Source organism: Carassius gibelio, chromosome B4 (assembly GCF_023724105.1).
Source record: "Carassius gibelio isolate Cgi1373 ecotype wild population from Czech Republic chromosome B4, carGib1.2-hapl.c, whole genome shotgun sequence".
Classification (NCBI taxonomy): Eukaryota; Metazoa; Chordata; class Actinopteri; order Cypriniformes; family Cyprinidae; genus Carassius; species Carassius gibelio.
This window is the reverse complement of record NC_068399.1, coordinates 2,471,185-2,491,892: the sequence shown is the minus strand read 5'-3', so window position 1 is coordinate 2,491,892 and position 20,708 is coordinate 2,471,185. Positions and strand designations below refer to the sequence as shown.

The 20,708-nt window shown below is 39.1% G+C and overlaps 1 protein-coding gene across 3 annotated transcripts; it reads right to left on the bottom strand.

The window, feature by feature from the left end:
- Positions 1-2,914: 2,914 nt before the first annotated feature.
- Positions 2,915-17,658, bottom strand: LOC127956000 (gastrula zinc finger protein XlCGF8.2DB-like). Of its 3 annotated transcripts, none has more exons than XM_052553740.1 (3): positions 17,529-17,658; positions 14,265-14,516; positions 2,915-4,343 (listed from the first exon to the last, which is right to left on the bottom strand). In XM_052553740.1, exons 1-3 carry the CDS (start codon positions 17,536-17,538, stop codon positions 3,427-3,429), a joined length of 1,179 nt encoding a protein of 392 aa, XP_052409700.1. In that variant the 5' UTR covers positions 17,539-17,658; the 3' UTR covers positions 2,915-3,426. The 3 variants fall into 3 exon arrangements, with proteins under 3 accessions (XP_052409700.1, XP_052409701.1, XP_052409703.1); XM_052553741.1 differs by having other exon boundaries at positions 14,265-14,538; positions 17,529-17,584; XM_052553743.1 differs by lacking the exon at positions 14,265-14,516 and having other exon boundaries at positions 17,529-17,619.
- Between the last annotated feature and the right edge of the window lie 3,050 nt (positions 17,659-20,708).

Sequence of the window (20,708 nt, the reverse complement as noted above, 5' to 3'; positions counted from 1 at the left end):
GTTAGCCATTACGCTTGTTTCAATGGTTAGTAAAAAAAAAGACCCTCTCATCTCCCAATAATAAGACACACCTGGAGCTGGATTCATGAAAATATTTATTAAAAAGTTGTATAAAAATAACTATTTATAAAAAGTAACATCTGGCTGCATTGTGAACATGCACCTAAATCAACACATTCATCCTCTACATCAGAAATTAAAGTCGCTTCATAGGTTACACAGGGCTGAACAAATTCTCAAAATTGTATCAGTTGTAGGGGAGAGGTTAATTGAAACTGTTTAAGAAAGGACTTTGAAGTTTTTCAGTCATAATATGACCCGTTCAACATGGACACGTGCATTGGCAATGCCCCTAGTGTTAGTGGTGTCTTCTTCAGGGAGTTGCATGACTCTCTTGGTGAATGCTGGAATGACAATGTTCACCTTCCTTTCATACAGGGGATCAGTAATGGAGAAACCTCTGTCTGGCATTACTTCATCGCCTGGACAAAGGTATTCCAGGAACTCTGAATTTGCAGTTATGAATTTATCACTGCACCTCCTTCCATTCGTTGGTGAGATGAACATGATCAGTCCACAGGGTGCAATGTAGTCCAGGTATTTGATGGTGTTCTGGCTGTAGTAATGACTGTAGGTCGCACCCCTGGAGTCAAGGTTGTGTGGCTTTTGAAGGGTTGTCTCTGAACGGTTGATAACACATGCTGTATTTGGGAATTGTTCTCTGAAACACAGCGATATTGTTGCCTGGTTTGTCTCTCTGGAATCCATGGTATGTAATCCCTCGTTTTCAATGCAACATGAAATCTCCTCACTTAAAATGAACCAAACTTTTCAGTAAGATCACCCTGCAACAAATTGAGCTTCATCAGGAGCTGATCCCAAGTGTGTAGCTGGAAGCTGTTGGTGTATGTATTGGTAAGGTGTTCAGCAAATGAATGGAATGCATCCAAGATTGCCTTTCTCTTTGGAGTGTTTCAAAATGTTTGTGAATAGATAAGATCCCTAAAGTTGCAAAGACAAAAGTCACAAACCAAAAGAGATATTCTTTATAAAAAAGTTAAGACTTGTCCATGCCCCTCTGAAACGGCTCGTTTAAACATGCCCCACTTCACGAGTTCACCCTTACATCTAATCTGAAAGCGAATAGTAAGCATATTTTGGCGTGCTGTCCTGGGGGAGGGGTCCAGGCCCGGAGCATAGCCCGAACCCAAAGAACTTCCTCTATCCCTAATTTGGGATAAAAATAGATTAGAAGTGAGGAGTTGGGGTGGAGGAGGGATGCCGAAAAACTGTCGTAGGACAGGAGGTAGGAAAGCTGCATATATATATATATACACACACACACTTGTTGTGCTAGTTAAGATGGTTAGCTAAACGATATACACACGTGCCATATTGGATGATTATCTGATCGTGTTCCTCCCAAACTTCGTTAATAAAACCTAATTTCACGAGTTCACCCTTACATCTAATCTGAAAGCGAATAGTAAGCATTCGCTTACTAGCACTTGGAAGGGGAGTACCCCTTGCGACTAAATGCGAGGCATGGTGTGATGCCTCTGATGGAGGGCTCTCACTGGGACCGAAGGGAGCCAGTGGCTCTACTACACTGGGAGGGAGATCCCTCACAGCCATTGAGCATGCAACATAACTCAGATGGGGGGTTCATCCTGCGACTAAAGGGAGCTTTGGGTCTGCTGCACCGGAAGGGAGAGCCCTGTCAGATGCAGAATAGGCAAGAAGATTCGAGGCGCGGTTTGATGCATCGGATGGAGAGCTTCTACTGCGACCGAAGGGAACCAGTGGCTCTACTCCACCAGGAGGGAGATCCCTGTCCGCCATTGAGCATGCAATATAACTCAGACGGGGGGTTCACCCTGCGACCAAAGGGAGCCATGGGTCTTCTGCACCAGTAGGGGAGCCCAACCGATGCCGAGTAAGCAAGAAAAAGCGACTGATGGAGGTACTCTCACTGCGTTCGAAGAGAGCTGCCGCTCTGCTGCACCGGAAGGGAGAGTCCCCCTTGCGACTGGATATGAGGCATGATTTGAAGCGTTGGATGGAGGGCTCTCACAGCGACCGAAGGGAGCCACGCCCCTGCTGCATTGGAAGGGAGAGCCCTGTCCAATGCTGAATAAGCAGTAAAACGCGACTGATTGAGGGACTCTTGCTGTGTCCGAAGGGAGCTGCGGCTCCAGAAGGGAGAGTCCCCCTAGCAACTGAATGCGAAGCATGGTTTGATGCGTCTGATGGAGGGCTCTCACTGCGACTGAAGGGAGCCAGCAGCTCTACTACACGGGGAGGGAGATCCCTGACCGCCATCAAGCATGCAACATTACTCAGACGGGGGGTTCACCCTGCGACCGAAGGGAGCCGTGGGTCTGTCCGGAAGGGAGAGCCCCGTCAGATGGTGAGGAAGCAAGAAAATGTAAACCATATTACAGATGCTTTGTCCTTCAGCGAACTGTCCCTAATATTTAATGAACTTGCCACTTATGATTCAAACGCAAGTTTTGAGCAGTGTACAGTAGCACTTGTCGTTTGTTGTTTCTCCGATCACAAATGCAGACATGGTTTTATGTTTACATGGTGTGATGCAATGCATAAAAACATTTATTTAAAAACATAAAACATTTAAACATTATAAGTAATTATGTCCCCACTGGATGCAACAAATGCCTTGTTTATATTGGGTTTTATTGTTATTGACTCATCGAGTCAGGACACGACATCACAATATGGTAAGGTGCCTGGTATTTCCCTTACAGGCGTCTTATTTGCTGCACATACCCAAGCAAACTTGCGGACGTGTCAAATATAAATGAGCCTTTACAGACGAGCTGTACCTGGTCATCCTTCTTTGGTTTATTATCCGCCATTGAACAAATGAAAAATGAACAGACTGCCACTCAAGTACTTTCTACCATGACTTTATTTTTTTCATTTTCCAGTCTCTTGAAAATCACTCTAAATTCTCTCACAGTGTTCATGAAGCAAGTCCATATAAAAGCAATTTTACTTGATCATTCATCATTACCTCCTTGTAAGGGAAAACTTTTTTTTTTTAAACATGTAATGAGCATGGCATGGAGGAGTTACAGTCATTTACAACAGTTTGGATTATTTTAAAAAAATAACATTTTAACAGTAATTTAACACTCTTGCCAATATTTAGATAACACCAGCAGTGCTATTTTACACAGTCTTTGGAAATGCGACAGTAAAGACTTTGTATTGTGGGCGGTGTAGACATGAATTAATTTGATCAGTACACAGCAATAAAAATTTGTCTTTACATGACGGTTTTGTAGATTACAAATTTAATTATTATGGTAAATATAGATAATGATGGCACACTTCTTTCTGGTTCTCACATGATGCATAAGGTTTTTCCTGTTAGTGAAAATTATTCTACACAGACAACATCTAAAACTCTAAAACTAAATCTCTCCATAAGTGCATCTTCACGTGTTTATTAAGGTTTACTTTACGTCCGAAACTCTTTCCACACCGATCACATGTGAAAGCCTTCTCTCGAGTGTGAACGACCAAGTGGAGCTTAAGGTCTCCTTTTCGTGAAAAGCTCTTTCCACACTGTTGACATGTGTAAGGTTTTTCTCCGGTGTGAACTCTCATGTGGGCATCAAGGGATTGTTTATATCCGAAACTCTTTCCACACTGAGAGCATGTGTAAGGCTTCTCTCCAGTGTGAACTCTCATGTGAGTCTTGAAGCTTACTTTATAACTCAAGCTCTTTCCACACTGATGACATACATAGCTGTTCTCTCCTGAGTGATTTTTCATGTGAGCACTCAGAGTGTCTTTATGTGCGAAACTCTTTCCACACTGATCACATATGAATGGCTTTTCTCCAGTGTGAATTCTCATGTGTTTTATATAGTTCCATTTTTGTCTGAAGCTCTTTCCACACTGTTGACAGGCGAAAGGTTTCTCTCCAGTGTGAATTCTCATATGGTTCATAAGGTTCCCTTTTTGTCTGAAACTCTTTCCACACTGTTGGCAGGCAAAAGGTTTCTCTCCAGTGTGAATTCTCATATGATTCATAAGGTTCCCTTTGTGACTGAAATTCTTTCCACAATGAGGGCAGGCGAAAGGCTTTTCTCCAGTGTGAATTCGCATGTGGGCCTGAAGAGATTGTTTATGTATAAAACTCTTGTCACACTGAAGGCAGGTGTTAGATTTGGTCTTCTGGACTCTTTTTCGTGAGGTCTTTGCAGTCTTAATGGGTTTTGTTCCAGATATGAAACTACTATGTTCCACACACTGATCCTTCTCTTCCATTTCATTCAGTTCTTGTATCTCCTCTTTCAGTGGGACCAGATCTACAGTGGGAAAAAAATTAAATGTTAACTTCGCATTGTAAAAAGTGAGAGTAACTTATGGTTATACCAACCCAAGTATGTACATTGATTTGTTAACATTGTTGAGGTAAGTTTGCATAAAACGCAAACATGAGAACAATGTTAAGAACATTTTTTTTCCTCAAAATTCCATTGGCAGAAACGAGCTTCCATACTGGCCCGATCCTCAAACAATGCCAAGTGTGTCATTCTCAACAGTTCTCACAATAAACTCCTTAAAGGGATAGTTCTCCCAAAAATAAAAAAAATTGCCCATAAATGACCCTCAAGTCATTCAAAGGTGTATATGACTTTCTTCTTTCAGAGGAATCCAATCAGAGTTATATTAAAAAATTTCTTTGATCTTTCAAGTTATTCAATGCCACCAGTAGGTGTGGCATGCATCAGTCCAAAAGTTGTTAAATAAAAATCACCCATTCATAAGTACTGGGGAGATTAGGCAAATAGACTGCCTAAGTACTATCCTTGGAAGTACAGACTTTGCACATTCGACTCAGGAGTGTGATGTCTGCGATGATGCAAATCTGGTAATTCTGCAAACAGCAGCGTACTTGATATCAGTCAGCTCACCTTGGCTACTGCAATTTTCCTCACTGTACGTTTACAAAAAAAGCAGGCGAAAGCGTCAAACTAATTGCTCAGATTCAGTGCCACTCCATACTAAAAAAAACTCATCAATGTATCGTTTCTATAGAACAATGTGTCTAAAGAAATAATTTGTACCAGGATTTAACAAACTGATGTTCAAACAAACCACAAAATAATGACGCGAACAAGAAATGGCCATCTTACAGCCCATGTTGGCCAACATCCATGGTGAATAAAAAAAAAAACAGGACAATCAGGTAATGTCAAATTATTAATTAGGTCAATAAAATCCATCGTGTCTCTAATATAAGAAGGTAAGGACGTGACTAATGGTTGTAGATGGAAACCAACAAAAGCCAAATTTTTTTTTAAGTGACCTGATAGCTGCCACTATGGGTCTCCCAGAAGGGATATCCCTATAAGGGTTATCAATTTTAGGCAGTGTATGCTCAACGCACATATACTCATATTCATTTTTGTCAACACATCTGAATTAACGAAGAGTTTTAAAGTATTGTGTACAGAAGTGAGCCAAAGGATCCGTACTCAATTTTTTTTGTAAAAAACTTAATTAGAAAGTTATCTGTGAATTTCAAATTAATACTTTATTCTATCTAAAATAACCACTGCTCCACCTTTGTCAGCACTTTGAATCACTACAGACAAATCCTTTTTTTAAGTTATTCCAATTTAGATAATTGTGCACCGTCAAATTATTTGCAAGTTTATACTGTCTTTTAGATTTTAATAAAGATAAAACATTACTTTCTACAAGTCTACAATAAGTATCCAAAGAAGCGTTCCTGTTTTTAAAGGGAACAAAGGTGGATTTACCGCTTAAACTAGACCGATGTTGTTCACTAGAATTATAGTCCTCTTTAGATATACCACAATCACCATCCCGTGACTCCAAGGTTGTATAAGACATAGAAACTCCGGAGTCCAATGAGTGAGTCTGTTTTGAAATGGTCTGTCTCACATGAAAAAATTATTTTAGTCTCAAATTCCGAAAATAAAATTTGCAAATCAATGTAAGTGTCAAATGCCTCACTGTATATTTACAATAAAATGAAATAGGATATCAAATACCACTGCCTCCTTTTTTCAATTAAAAGTAGTAATAGAACCAGATTTACAACCATTACAATGAAATTAAATATTATATCAATTGTCAGGGTTTGGGTAGAGGGATGAGGTGAGGACTCAATGATGCAGAGAGAAGGGCTCTTTAATAGTAGTAATAATAAAATAAACAAACAAAAACTACCCTGTAGGGGAAAACAGACAAAACGTGACTGGCAAGGCAAGGCAAGGCAAGATGTGCACAGACAAATATTCAACGATGAACTAGCAACCAGACTGAAAACACAAGGACAATAAATAGGGAGCTAATGAGGAGGGTAACGAGGGAACACATGTGAGGAAAATTACATCAATAACCAGGTAAAAAGATGGGTGGGGTCAAGAAAATTGACGAGAGCACATGGCACATAGGAAACTAAGACAAAAGCCATGTGCCCACACAAAACAAATACAAGCACATGGCCAGCAAACCAAATCACAAACCATGCGCTTGAATTAGACACAAACACGCAGCCAATGAGCAAGCTCATAAACCGCGTGTTTACACAAGACAGCACACAGCCGGTAAAAACTAAGCTGCGTGCGACAGTGCAAGACAAAATAGAACAAGAAAGCACACAGCCGATAACTCCAGCTGTGTGCAACAATACAAGTAGGGGTCGACCGATTATCAGCGCCGATATTAAGCATTTATATTGTTATCGGCATCGGCCATTTTCAAAACCGATTAGCCGATAAAACCATTTTATTTTGAAATGCGCGATCTGGCACTGATCCAGCCACCTCAGTCACCTGGCCTAGACTAAGCCCAGCCCATCGTCCGTCTGATTTGTTGGGAGTCACGAGCCTGGCCAATCAATACGGCTGGCGCGGCTGGAAAATGTTCCGCTCTCACACCGAAAGCACAGGAGCTGCTTCAGTGATCATCATCACACATCAATAAGTTATTTCTCGAAGGTAAGAATGCAGTAAACTTTCCTGAAGTTGCAATAAATCACTACACTGAAGTTGCAAAACACCTAAATATAATCGACTTATGATGACAAGCCCCGTTCAGTTATTATACTGTGAATTCCCGGTCAATGTCCGTCATTGCAGTGATATGCTTTAACGGATCCTCACATCAGTGCTGAGATAGTGAAACTAAAACCTACTTATCTCACCATTCGGCCAACTTAACGTTCTATTGTGAATAGATTATCAACACGAATGAATTCACTCACGTCTGCTGCGGGGTTTTATTGTGCTGTTCACATAGCTTCACTGAACAGCGTCCGTTCCATTAGGGCTCTTAGTAAAAAAAATTGCACATATTTGGAGAAATATTGCTTTATTCTAACATGATTGCAAAATAATTTATCATACAGATTCAGAAATACTATTATGCAATTTTGAAGAGCTGAAGGGCATCAAGCGCGAGCTCTGATGCCCTGATGCGACGTGCGCTCTCTATTCCTGATTTAGTTATCTCCGCGGCCGCGCTCTCTCATTTGACTAATAACGTAAATTGTCAATAATCTCACATTGCACGTTTCTGGATAACGCTGTCCTGTATACTTCCTAGTTTGTATCACCATGATAAACAGTCAAACAAACATTTTACACATCAAAATAAAAAAACTATTACAATATGGGTTGTGTGTGATTTTAATGCAATTCTGGGTTGCAAATAAAATGCTAAATACAACACACACACACATATATATTTTTTTGTTAATCCATTGATGTGCATTAGACTATTAATTGAGTAGTCACCTCTATTATTTTAGGCTATGTTTTAGTCATCAGAAAATAATTATGAGAGGTTAAGCTATTGCACATTTCTAACATGTAAATGATTGATGCCAATACTTCCCTTTCCCTAAGCTGTTTAGCTGTAGTAAAATATCCATAGGCTAAATCATGAAACATACTGTAGTCCCACTTTTAATTCTCTCTTTATCTTACCCTCATTGTTGATGCATTCACAGAAGAAGACAACATTTAAAAGTGAAGTGTGGGAGTACTACGCTCAACCAACACCAGGGCAGGCACTGTGCAATGCATGTAAAAATGTTGGCGGTATGGGTGGTAAAGTGGCAAAAAGTGCCAATACTTCAAACCTGTGGTCCCATCTTAGAATTCATTACAATGACTTGCATAAATCTGCCCAATCAAACAAAGCTGAATCTGAGCAGGGAGCAACATCGACATGTCAGCCTACAATACATTACATTTTTCAGAAACAAGAAAAATGGACAAATCTGGATCACAGATAAAAACAAATGGACAAACTGATCACAGAAATGATCATTTCTGACAACCAACCATTCACAATGGTCTCTGACATTGGCTTTAAGCGACTCATGGATGTGGCAGAACCACGATATGCACTAAAAAGTGACAAGTATTACCGCACTGAGAAGCTGCCAGAAATCTATGAAAAGGTTGTAAGCAAGATTAAAGCCCTAATCCAGCCAGAGAAAGCTGGATTCTCACTCTCTTTTACAACAGATTGCTGGTCAGGATCAACAGAGTCAATGATGAGCCTCACATGTCATTTCATTGACAATGAATGGAACAGAAGGCTGGTTGTTTTAAATACGAGAGTAATGTACGGATCTCATTCTGGGGAATACATCAGAGACACATTCCTGCACATGCTGGAGGAATGGGAAATTACCAAAGACCGTGTAGCTCTGGTCCTGTGTGACAATGGCGCAAACATGGTGAAGGGTTTGAGGCTTGCCGATATTTCGGACCTTAGCTGCACAGCACATACGTTGCAGCTGTTTGTGAATGATGGTTTGGCTAGCCAAAGAGCTGTGATAGATGTGATTGCCATGCTAAAGAAATGTGTCACTCACTTCCAACATTCCATCTTGGCCAAGCAGCGTCTGAGAAACATCCAGAGGGATCTTGGCCTACCAGAACACTACTTAATCCAGGCAGTCCCAACAATGTAGCATTCAACACCCCACATGCTGCAAAGGACATTTGAACAAAAGCATGCTCTTAATGTCTACTCTGGGGAACACAGCGGTTTTACATGTCCAACTGCCTACCAGTGGGACATTGTGTCCAATTTGATTGAAACACTCATCCCAATTGAGGAAGTGACACTAGAAGTGAGCTACAATAACTCCTCTGCATCCAGCATCATTCCCTGTGTGACAGTGCTCAAAATGCTACTTGAAGATAAAGGGCCATCAACACAGGGCATCAGAATGCTCAGGGAGGTAATGAGGCAGAGCCTAATCAAGCAATTCGCCAAACTTGAAGACTCAAAAAATGTGGTTCTAGCATGTCTTTTGGATCCATGTTTCAAGAGTCATGTATTCTCCTCTGCCTATACACTAAACAAGGCCAAAGAATGGCTTAAAGAAGATGTAGAGGATGCTCTTCAAGAGCAGGTTGAAACAGAGAGAGCCAATCAAGAGGAGCAGGCAGATGGAGACCAAGCCTCTAAAAGGCAAAGGAGAGACAAGGAGAGACAAGATTTTCAGTTCTCTTCTTGGTCCCCATACTGGTGATCTGTCAGACAAGGACAGCATTGAAGAAGAGTTACATCAGCACCTCAAAGAGCCAGTGATTGACCGGCGTAAGGGGGATCCACCCCAGTGGTGGAGACAGAATAAAGGGCGCTTCAATCTACTTGTCAAAGAAGCAAGAAAATTTCTTTGCTCACCACCCTCACCCACCACCCATCAGTCCCTAGTGAGCGTTTATTCAGTGAAGTGTCTGCAATTTATGACAAAAGAAGAAGCAGGCTCACTGGAGAGCATGCGGAGCAGCTCTGCTTCCTGCACCACAACCTGGTGCTGCTGAATTGGGACTACTAATTGTTACCCATTTTAATTTACTTTATAAAACTTCAGAGAGATTACATTTATTTTCCCTTATTTGTTCATTTGTTGCTGTCTAAATTTGTTTTAAGTTTTACTTTGTTTATAGAATGCTGCTGATGGATGCTTCCAGCACTTTTTATGTTATTTGTTATTATTAATATTAATGTTGTTATTATGAACAGTTCTCAGAACTAAAGATGTGTTAAAATAATTTAAAGAGTCTTTGTCAGAGGCCTTTTTATTCTTAATTTTGACATTAATTTTCATTTTTACACTAGACACATATCGGTTTAAAATATCGGTTATCGGTCTCTTTGTTCTGTAATAATCGGTATGGGCATCGGCCCTGAAAAATGCATATCGGTCGATCCCTAAATACAAGACAACACTTTGAGACCGCACGTTACCACAATGAAACAGAACATGGAGCGTGAGTGTCCGGTCCCCGACACGAAACCGAAACTCAGCAAAACATGAGTGCCGGGATCCGAACACCACGCTCCAACAAGAAACAGGACACACAGACAAGAGTGCACAGCTCAAGCAGTCTCAAAGCCGCGCGCTCACAGGTGAGGCTGCTTCTCGGCGGATACATGATAACTGAGCTCCCGCTGATCACGTGCAGCTGACCGTTTCCGAGATTGGCGAAACACATTTTTAAATAGGCGCGGTCTTCATAAATAAACTGTGGATTTGAGTTTTAAACAACTACATTCTCTCCTGAAAATACTTTTAAAACTACATTTCATGACACAACAACAGTTATATTTTGAAACTGATCTGAATAAATTGTGGTTGAACTCAACCAATGCTGCGTGAACTCAACCAATCAGGATGTTTAGTGCCCAAGTCCAGCCCCCGACAGTTCCGGAACTTTGAAAAAGTACCACCTCGCCAGCAGGGACTTTCTGAGGGGCATTTTTTTACCCGGAACTTTATTTAGTTCCTGGTTCCTGCAGTGGAAACACACCAAGTACCAGCCCAAAGTCCCTAGTTCCTGGGTAAAGTTCCTGTGGTGGAAACACAACTAAAGGCCTCCTGTAGTGATAACCATATGCAAAACTTACTAATCACTTTAATGTAGCTTGCACTCATTGTTGTAAACTGAAGCAGTTTCGGCCTGATGACGTATGGAGATCAGCTTTGTGCATGCGCCACTCATAAGTGGCAAACACGGAAGCACAAGGAAGAGATCAACACAACAACGGTTAAGAATTGTAAGTACAGGTGAAGATCTGTAAAGAAGAAAGTCAGAGGAGACTGGTTTTCCTTTGCTAGAGGAAACTTTGCTTCCTTTGCTCCGGTTAACCCTCTAAGAGCCTCTAGTGAGCTCACTGCACATGCACCTTCCTTGTGTCATTGATGTGGAAGTAGTTCAGTTCATAGCGTGTAAATGGTGATATTAGTTAAAGAAAATTGGCAAATGTCTAATAGAATGTTGTACCGCGAGGATGTGTTGCAAATGTTATTCACCGATTCTGACTGAAAGAGAATATTTGCATTCTGTAAATGATGATCAGTCATCTAATAGTCACGCTACTCCTGGTGCATCTTTGCAGTGCAATGGTGCCACCGTGCAAGGCGATAATATTCACAAGTGATCATTTCGACCCTTTGCCCAAAGGAGATGGAGTGGCAGATCGGATTGAGCCGAGCAGCTTGTGTGTTGTACTAACTTGTCTATGTGGACTCGGATGGCTGCACAGCTACACACTGTGACTCGATGTTATTTCAAGCTCATCATTCTGCGCATGGGATGCTCATAAGCACTCTGTGGCACTCTCTAGACGCGCATTAACGATCGGCCGATCGTGATTGGAGCAGCCCTACTGGTATCTGATTGGATCGGTGTTGGGAGATACTCGGAATTTTCGGTATCAAATCGGTTCTGAATAAATATCATTGTTGCATCCTTAGTCATCCCAATACAGCATTTTCCCTAAATGGATGCATTTTGGAACCTAAAGGGTTAACAAACATTGGATTTCACGAAACACTGACCTCCATATGTCATCTGCCCAGAGCTTCTTCCATGTAAAATAGTGAAAACACCGATCTTTACACTGTGGCACTAAAAAGGAAAGCCTCTGTCATCTATGTCTCATTCTCTGTACACTTCTTTTCAACTACTTATCTTCTATCTGGAAGACGGTACAATATGCCTTTGGTGAAAAGGGCCAACTGACATTGGTATTTTAAATAGGATCTTAATATATTATATGTTTTTGTGTGTTGAGCCTTTTGTCTGAAGACAAATGAAGCTTTTGAAATAGAAATATTAAGCCATACAAATCTTAATACACAGGTATCCCTTTAATATTTCATATTTGTGCAATTTGCTTGTTGGTAATAAACATTTAAACTGTTATCCATTGTATTTTATTTTGTTGGGTATAACAAAACGGAATATAATAAGAAAAAGTAGGCACTATCTTACAGCGGTTTGCAACGGTTATCCTTTCCCCCACAATGCATTGCATTACGTCACGTTGGAGAGAATTTACCAAAGCCAGCATTGAGAGTGACTAGAGAGACGAGAGTATTCAGATAGCACAGATTATAGATAAATAGATAAATACATATAGATATAGATAGACTAAATATATAGATAGACAGACAGATAGATATCGACCAACAGTGACCAAAATGCACTCACTTCCCTTCAGCACAAGCTTTCCAACGCAGTTTCCATGGGACGGCACTAGGGCTGTGCGAAATAATCGAATGCGATTTTCATGCGCATCTAATCAGTAAAGATGCTCCTGTAATTATAAGTATATCTCCAGCACATGCGTTCAGATCAGGGTTGCCAGGATTTCACAACAAATCCTGCCCAGTTGCTTCTCAAAACAAGCCCAATTTCATTTCCGGGAGGTTCCCTGATACAAAATTGCTTCCCGGGGTTAAAATATACGTTTTTTTAGCAGGGTTGCCTTGGTAAAATTCTTATTTTAGGGGCTAAATATCACGTTATTTGTATTGGGGTCGCTTCAAACCGCAGACATGAAAAACAACCACAGACTTGGCAACACCGGTTGGCATTTACTACACCGAGCCGTAATTAACTGCACAAAATCGGTGTTAAAATCGGTGTTAAAATCGGTGGCGATTCTTTGTCGATTTTGAAAGCGATTTTGTGTTAGTTGTCGGTAGACTACAGCTCTGTGTAGTAACTTGCCACTCCACCTGAACCAGTGTTGCCAAGTCTGCGATTGTTTTTCATGTCCGCGGTTTGAAGCAATCCCAATATCAATAACATGATATTTAGTCCCTAAAATGCTAGGCAACCCTGCCAAAAAATGTATATTTTAACCCCGGGAAGCAATTTTTATCTGGGAACCTCCCGGAAACGCAATTGGACTAGTTTTAAGAAGCAACTGGGTAGGATTTGTTGTGAACACCTGGCAACCCGGATCTGAACGCACGTGCTGGAGATATACTTCTAATTACAGGAGCGTCTTTACTGATGAGAGGTGCATGAAAATCACATTTGATTTTTTGCACAGCCCTAGACGGCACCCACACAAGCACCTGCCAAACACAGTGACAGACACCAGGCTATGTTTACAACAACATTTTCATCAGAGGAAGAGGTAAGCGCTTAGAAACGTCCATATAACTAGCATGATGCCTTCTATTTCTAGATGACAAAGACAAAGTCATCACCGAATTGTGTAAAAGAACTGTTAATACCAAAAACTTAAAAAACTTGTCTTTAAGACCATTTTTGAGACATTTTAAAAATGACATACATATCTTGAGTGATTTATGTACCCATTAATCGACAGTGGTGGTTAACCTGCAACATGGTCTTTAAGCTTCCAGTGCGAACATACGAATGTGAATAAATCATGGCTGAAGTGTGTTGTTGGGCATGACGTGACGTGTCATTGCAGTGTAAACTGATACATACAGAATCATACCTGAAACAGAAAACTAATGACTACAGTAATTTTCCCTCCTCACTTCAGAAACTGAAGGCTGTATCGTGTATCGTGAATAAAACACTGCTGCTGACCAATCAGAATCCAGTGAGGGAACTAACCGTTTTACAAAAATGTATACGTATAAGACAGAATAGCCAAAGCCATAAACATTACATTTAATTTCATAATAAACTGGAAAAATAAGAGGAATTAAATTTCAAGTTGTTGAAATCTCTTCTCAAAACTATTTTCAAGTTTCGTAGAAATGTAAGTATTTCGAACCATTTGACTTGCTGTTGTGCTGAGCACACGTCAGTTTTGAGCGTATGTATGGTGACTGTGCAACTACGCCAGAATTGTAGTATAATTGCGTAAAGGGAAACAAACTTTTTTTAGGGGGAAAGAAATCAGGTGCTAGACCATATGCTTTAGTAAATATCAAATGAGTAAAAACCAACCTATTTGTTCCTCAGTATCTTCGTGTTTGACTCTGGATGTTTCTTCACTCTCCTCATTATTAAATTCAATCTTTGTTTGTTCCTCAGTATCTTCATGTTTGAGTCTGGATGTTTCTTCAGTCTCCTCTTTATTAAACTCCATCTTTGTTTGTGTCTCAGTATCTTCATGTTTGACTCTGAATGTTTCAATCTTCATGTCTTTACTCTCTTCTTTTATAAACTCCATCTTTATAATAGTTCCGTCATGTGGATCTAAGATGATTCAACAGTTTTTCTGTGAGTTTGGACACGTTATTCTGTTTAATATGAGATTAATTAACAAAGTAAATTGAATCTAAACCAAATTCCAAGTGCATCTCAATCAGCTCCCTAGTTCAGTCAGATTTTTTTTGTGATTGTTGCGGGCAAAAATACTTGATTTTGCGGTACGTTTTCTTTAAAAATGCGATGGAATATGCAGGATATTTTTGCAATTTTATGCGATGAAATTGCGTGAACTTGCAAAAACTGCGGTTTGATGAAAAAGAGAAAAAAAGGTGATTCCCCAACACCTTTTTCTCACTAGGCTACTACCTTAATGTAAAGAGTAATTTCTTACTACTTCCTATGATAAGCGAGCATACTAAATCACAGAATATTTAAGTTGCAATCCCTTACTGCAACGTAAATTATTTTACATACTACTAATATAATTACAACTGTAAGTTTTTGGTACTGTTCTGTAACAAAAAAGTGCAATCATACAACTGTAAAGTTGCATCAACTTCTGAATAAAACTACAACAGTGTTAGTAGCCTAGTGAGAAGGGGGTGTTGGGGGAATCACCTTTTTTCTCCATTTCATCAAACCGCAGTTTTCGCAAGTTCTCGCAATATAACTTGGCTCTACTGTCATGTAACAAATCGGGAAACTGCTTCGCGCATTCTTTTGCGCTTATTTATGTTGGCAAATAAGAATGATTTGCGCGCTTCAAGTTTCACCCTGGTTTCACCGCGGGATTTGCAGATGATGTTCACGTCACGTAATTACGTCACTTCATAAGGTTCCCATGGCAATAGGGAGAAATGGCGCTTGTGTGAAGTAAACGCAACATTTTTCAACTTTCTGCTAATATATATGTGAGTTTTTTGCAACGAAAATACAGGGATTATGAAATCATGCTAGCCCCGCATATTTTGCTTTCTGAAATCGGTAATTTATGCGCCAAAAGAGCGGCGTATTTGAAAAAATGCGACCCCGCATAAATATGCGGCCTTTGGCTGATTATGTATTAAAACAAGCGATCGCATAATCGCGTTTTTCTGGAGGGACTGTTCAGTAGTCAGCACACTGTTAAGGGAGTCAGTCAGAGTGACAGCTAATGGCCATTAAAAACACTCAAATGACTGCTACATACTAATAACAAATTAAAGATACTCTTCATTTTTAGGCATTTGTTATTTACAGTAAGTATTAGTTATTTACATTATCAGTATTGATTGTATTTCACATTATATTCCACTCTCATTAAATAATTTGCAGTTGTTTTGTAAATTTTGTCATCACAAGTTTGTTGTTTTCAGGTCATTCCTGTTATGCGATAACATTTTGGCTTTGTAAGTGTTGGAAAAAAAGTTACCGTATATATAAATAATAAATAAAAAAATGCTCAAAAAATATTTAAATGCTTTTAGTACTCCTCACCTCACAAAATAAGACAAAAATATGCCAAACATTTAACGTTGCTGTGAAATTATTATTTAAAATGACTTGTCTAACAGGGTGGAACACCAGTGTTAACAGGTTCATTAAAGGTGGACAAGCTTTTCGTCATTGCCCTGCATTGTTTCTGTGGAACTGCACCTATATAATATTGTATATAATAAAAAAAAAAAAAACCTAAAAATAAATAAATAAATAAATAATAATCCAGATTTCCTTTGGGGGAGGGACACAAAAAAATACCAATGTGGTTCCTTATCACAATCAATCATTTTGGCAAAACCATTGTCTGTTCAGATGGCTAGAGAAATAATTACAAATTAGAGAGGACAGACATAATAAATTATTTTTTATTTATATTTGATTAAAAATACAGATGTAATAAATCATTTGGATTAACTAGATTAACAACCAACACAAAAACCATCACAAGAAATAATGGACATTAATGCCGTTTTTGTGTTTTTTATTAAGATGATAATTATGATGGGAAAAATGGATGCTGCATTAATTTTATTAAACATTGTAATATTTCATGCTCAGCCTAGGGGGTGGTCTTTTGTTTTGTTTGTTTTTTACCTCCAAGATGAGTTCAGCACCAGTGACCTGGGAGCTCAAGGGGTTCTTCCACAGTATTTTACGTATATAGAAATTTATATGCTATATGCACTAAATACTATTTATTCTACTATAATTTTTTTGAGCTAAATTAGCCATAGCTCACTGAGTGATCATCATAATAATGCCCAACAGGGTGGAACTTTAAGAGGGGACAAGCAGGATAACATTTCAAAAACTAAAGTAAAAGTTAGCCGGGAGAGTTGAAGCTTACCTCAGTTTGTACAGATGAATTCTAGTGGGAAAAATACATTGTCACTTCTATAAAATGGTCTCAGTGAAATTGCAGTCGGTTTTGGAAGGCGAGGATGTACTAACAGGGTGGAAAATGACTTCAGAGACAAGGTAATTGAAGAAAATTGTAAAATAAAAATAATAATAATAATAATTTATATGCATTATTAGAGGAAGTTAAGCCTAGTTTATAATTAAAACTAATTTTGAGGGTTTTTTTTAATCATTTCATGGTTTATAACTTTGCACTGAGGACATAATAAAATTGAATGCATATATCAATGAAACGGTGTGTAAAATAAAAATAGTATTTATAATTTATATTATCCATGTTTAAGTGATAAAGAATACCTTAATGTACAATCTAAGCCATTTCTTATAAATATGTGAATCATTTTAGAGAAAATATGATTAAATAAATAGGAATGACCCTTTAGCTGCTTTTACACTGTTTCGAGCAGCAGGTCTCGTGAGCGCGCGGTGATTCTAATCAGGAATAATTTGGTTCAAGTGAGAAAAGTTTGGAAAAGCCGCGTTATTTCTTCTGGCCACTAACTAATGCATCTTTATGATCAACTGATTCACGATAAAATGGAGCGAAGTGAGACGCACATTTGCCTTTCAAGTGGATCCAAAACATGTAATTCATTTTACAGTTATTGTGAAAACATCAAGATAGACTGAGCTCTTCAAATGCTTGAAAACACAAACCTGTCTTCATCCGAATCACAACAGATGCAGGAGCGCAGGCGAATGACGTCACACCACAAAAACAAAATAAAAGTCCCGTTTACAAACGGCTCTCTAAAATCACTAACATGCATAGAAAATAACAAAAATAATAAAGTAGAGGACAACAGAGTTTATTTCTTTGCGAAACTGATATTAAAATGTTACCCAATCTTGTGCTAAAATATTAGGAACTACTAAGACAAAACTGCAATGTTTAGATGCAGAATGCATTTATAACCAGTTTGGTCAGAGTTCACTTCAGGTCTTAGCCCTACACCTGTCAGTGTCTCATAAACATAAAGCTTTTAGAAAATTACAACCTCACTGGTAAAGTTGGGAAGGTATTTTTATTTTTTATAAACACCTAGTAAGGTTTAATGCATATAGTCGATCAGATATTCATTCTCTATGTACTCTCTGCATGTACTTGTTTACTACTGGCAAATAGTCTTTAGTGAAGAATCTGACTCCAAGAAGTCACACAATGGAAAAAAAAGTATTGCATGCACAACTTGGTTGTTTTAATACGTATATACTGCCTAATCATAACATTTTTATTCAAACTTATACTAGTAGTTTTGCACAATTTTTCCCACACATTTTGTTTGCATGCAATGCTTTATTACACCAAGCATACATTTGTGAAAACTGGCAGCTGAAAACACGTGCTGAGGGCCTTTTATGAAAGCAGCAGGAGACCATTTGTTGTACTGTACAAGAGTGTCATCTCTCAAACACTGTGTTCATAACAGGGAACGCTGAAGATACGGTGGCTGCTGCTCAAGTAGGCAACTTCTCGCACATGCAATGCTTGACATTCAGTCTGGCCTCTCTGTGTGCGCTGAAACTTCCTGCTGCCTCAAGACTGATTGTCTTCATTTTTCTACCAGAGTACTATTTGAGCACCACACACACAGTTTTTCTGAAGTCTTGTTTTGACTCGGCTGACATAACTGAATGTTCTACCCATATTTTCCTCCCATAGTTTCCATTTTGGCTCTGTTATCACATTTGTGATGTTGATTAACTATATTAAACTATATATATACACACCCACACACACACATTTTCTGCCCCATATCTTGAATTTTGCGATCATTGTAAATGCATTTTATTAGACTGAACTATGCAGTGAAAGGTCAGTCTAGCTAGTGTTTAAGCACTCAACTCCTCCTATAATAAGTGATGAATCTCTTACTTTTTTCATACATACATCTGCACTTCACTTCCCATTTTTACACATTTACTTAAATCTCTGTAAAATGAATGCATACACAGGATCATTATTTCTCTTCATGTGAGATTCATTACTAATATGACACTTTAGGCACTAACAGGTGCTAATATGTACTAGCAGTAAGCACCCTTCACGTATAATTCTCTGTCTGAAATACCCAGTCTGCTCAGCTGAATGACTTCAAGACTCGCTCTGCTTGTCAAACATTCAGCCTGCTTGATAGCAAATACTGTTCATTTGGCTCAATAGTCTAAAACACTCAACCTGCAAGACTGTCTATAAGTCCATCTTGAAGACTCAATCTGGTTCTCAGCAAATACCAAATCATGCTGATCACTAGTCTGCTGCGGTTGTGGTGGTACTCCAGCAGGGTGAAGAACGATTCACTTCTTCCTTTACATAATTTCCGCTAAATTTTTTTCCTCCTGATATGGGCACAGAAAGGGCATATTTTCTTTACACCGCCACACTCTGCAGGACACCAACCATCCAGGACAGAGTTTGGACACCCCGGTCTAGTACCTTAAAGGGTTAGTTCACCCAAAAATGAAAATTAGCCAATGTTTTACTCAACTTACAAGAATTAGAATGGGAGTAGATGGGTGTTTTCGTTCAACAGTCCAAAAGTAGTCAAATAAAGTGTGCACACCAATAATATGTGCTTCACATGCCTTTGGCGGGTGAATAAAGGCCTCCTGTAGGTAATTAATGCGTTTTTGTAAGAACAATATCCATAATTAATGTGTAATAAACCTTTTTATCTCACTTCTGCTGACTGTCATACGTCCAAGCCGTTTGTGGGGGATGACATATGAAGTACGTATTGCACATGCGCCTTAATGATGAATGCAGAAGCGTTGAGAAGAGACTGCAAAACAAAACACCAGTCACAAATTAGAAAGCACAAAATGATGATTTGTAAAGAAAAATGTCAGAGGATTTCGTTATAAGCCAAGAAGAGACTGGTTTTTCTTTGATAAAATAAGTAAACTTTGTTACCTTTGCTCCTGTAAACATATTTGTGAGACTAGCATATCTCAGAAGTGCATGCAAAATACACACGTCCTACGACATCTGCCCAGAACATCTTGCACATATGACAATCAGGGGAAGTGAGGTAGAAATGTGCATAACATTTTAAACGTGGATATTTTTCTGACAAAAATGCATTGATTCGCTACAGAAAGCTTTTGTTCACCTCCCGGAGGCGTGTGAAGCTCATTGTATTATGGATGTGCGCGCATTATTTGACTACTTTTGGACTGTTGGACAAAAACATCCATCTACTCCCATTCTGAATATTGACAGAATTTTAAGAAATTATTGTGAAAAGCTATTAATTAATTTAATTATAATGAAACCATAAACAAATATATAAATAAATCACCTTAAAATGGAAATAAGTCTACATAAAACACTTACTTTCAAATATTGTATTTTATTTGTTTATTCTGCATATCATGTTACCATTAACATTAAACAATATCATTACACCGTGAGTCATGCAAAATTGTAAGAGTAGGCTACTACTACTTCATTACTGATATTGTGATACGGCTGAGGCAGTATAACAATCCATTTGCAGGAGTTTATTGGGGACAGGCTGCGAGTCAGCACTGTAATGGCAGTCCGATCTTACACAAGGGGAATCCAATAGGCAGAGACGAGTAGTTAGGCGAATGGGTCAAACACAAACATCAGTCCAATCAGGCTATAAATCCAATGGGGCAATCCAAGAAGCAAAAACGTGATCATACACAAACAGCAGTCAGAATAATCAATGGGAAAATGCTTGGTAAGGCAGGTAACTGTCAATACTTTGCAATGTGGGAACACGCTGACTTAAATAGTGTCAAACAGAAAGTGACAGTAGAAGCAGAACGAGCGGTGAACATTCAGTACTCAGGCGAGGGCTCCCTCTG

Bases quoted from the DNA above. Each gene is read 5' to 3' on its own strand.
- LOC127956000 (XM_052553740.1), bottom strand. The intron at 4,344-14,264 runs GTTGGTTTTTAC...TTCCCACTGTAG, and splicing joins AGATACTGAGGAACAAATAG to ATCTGGTCCCACTGAAAGAG.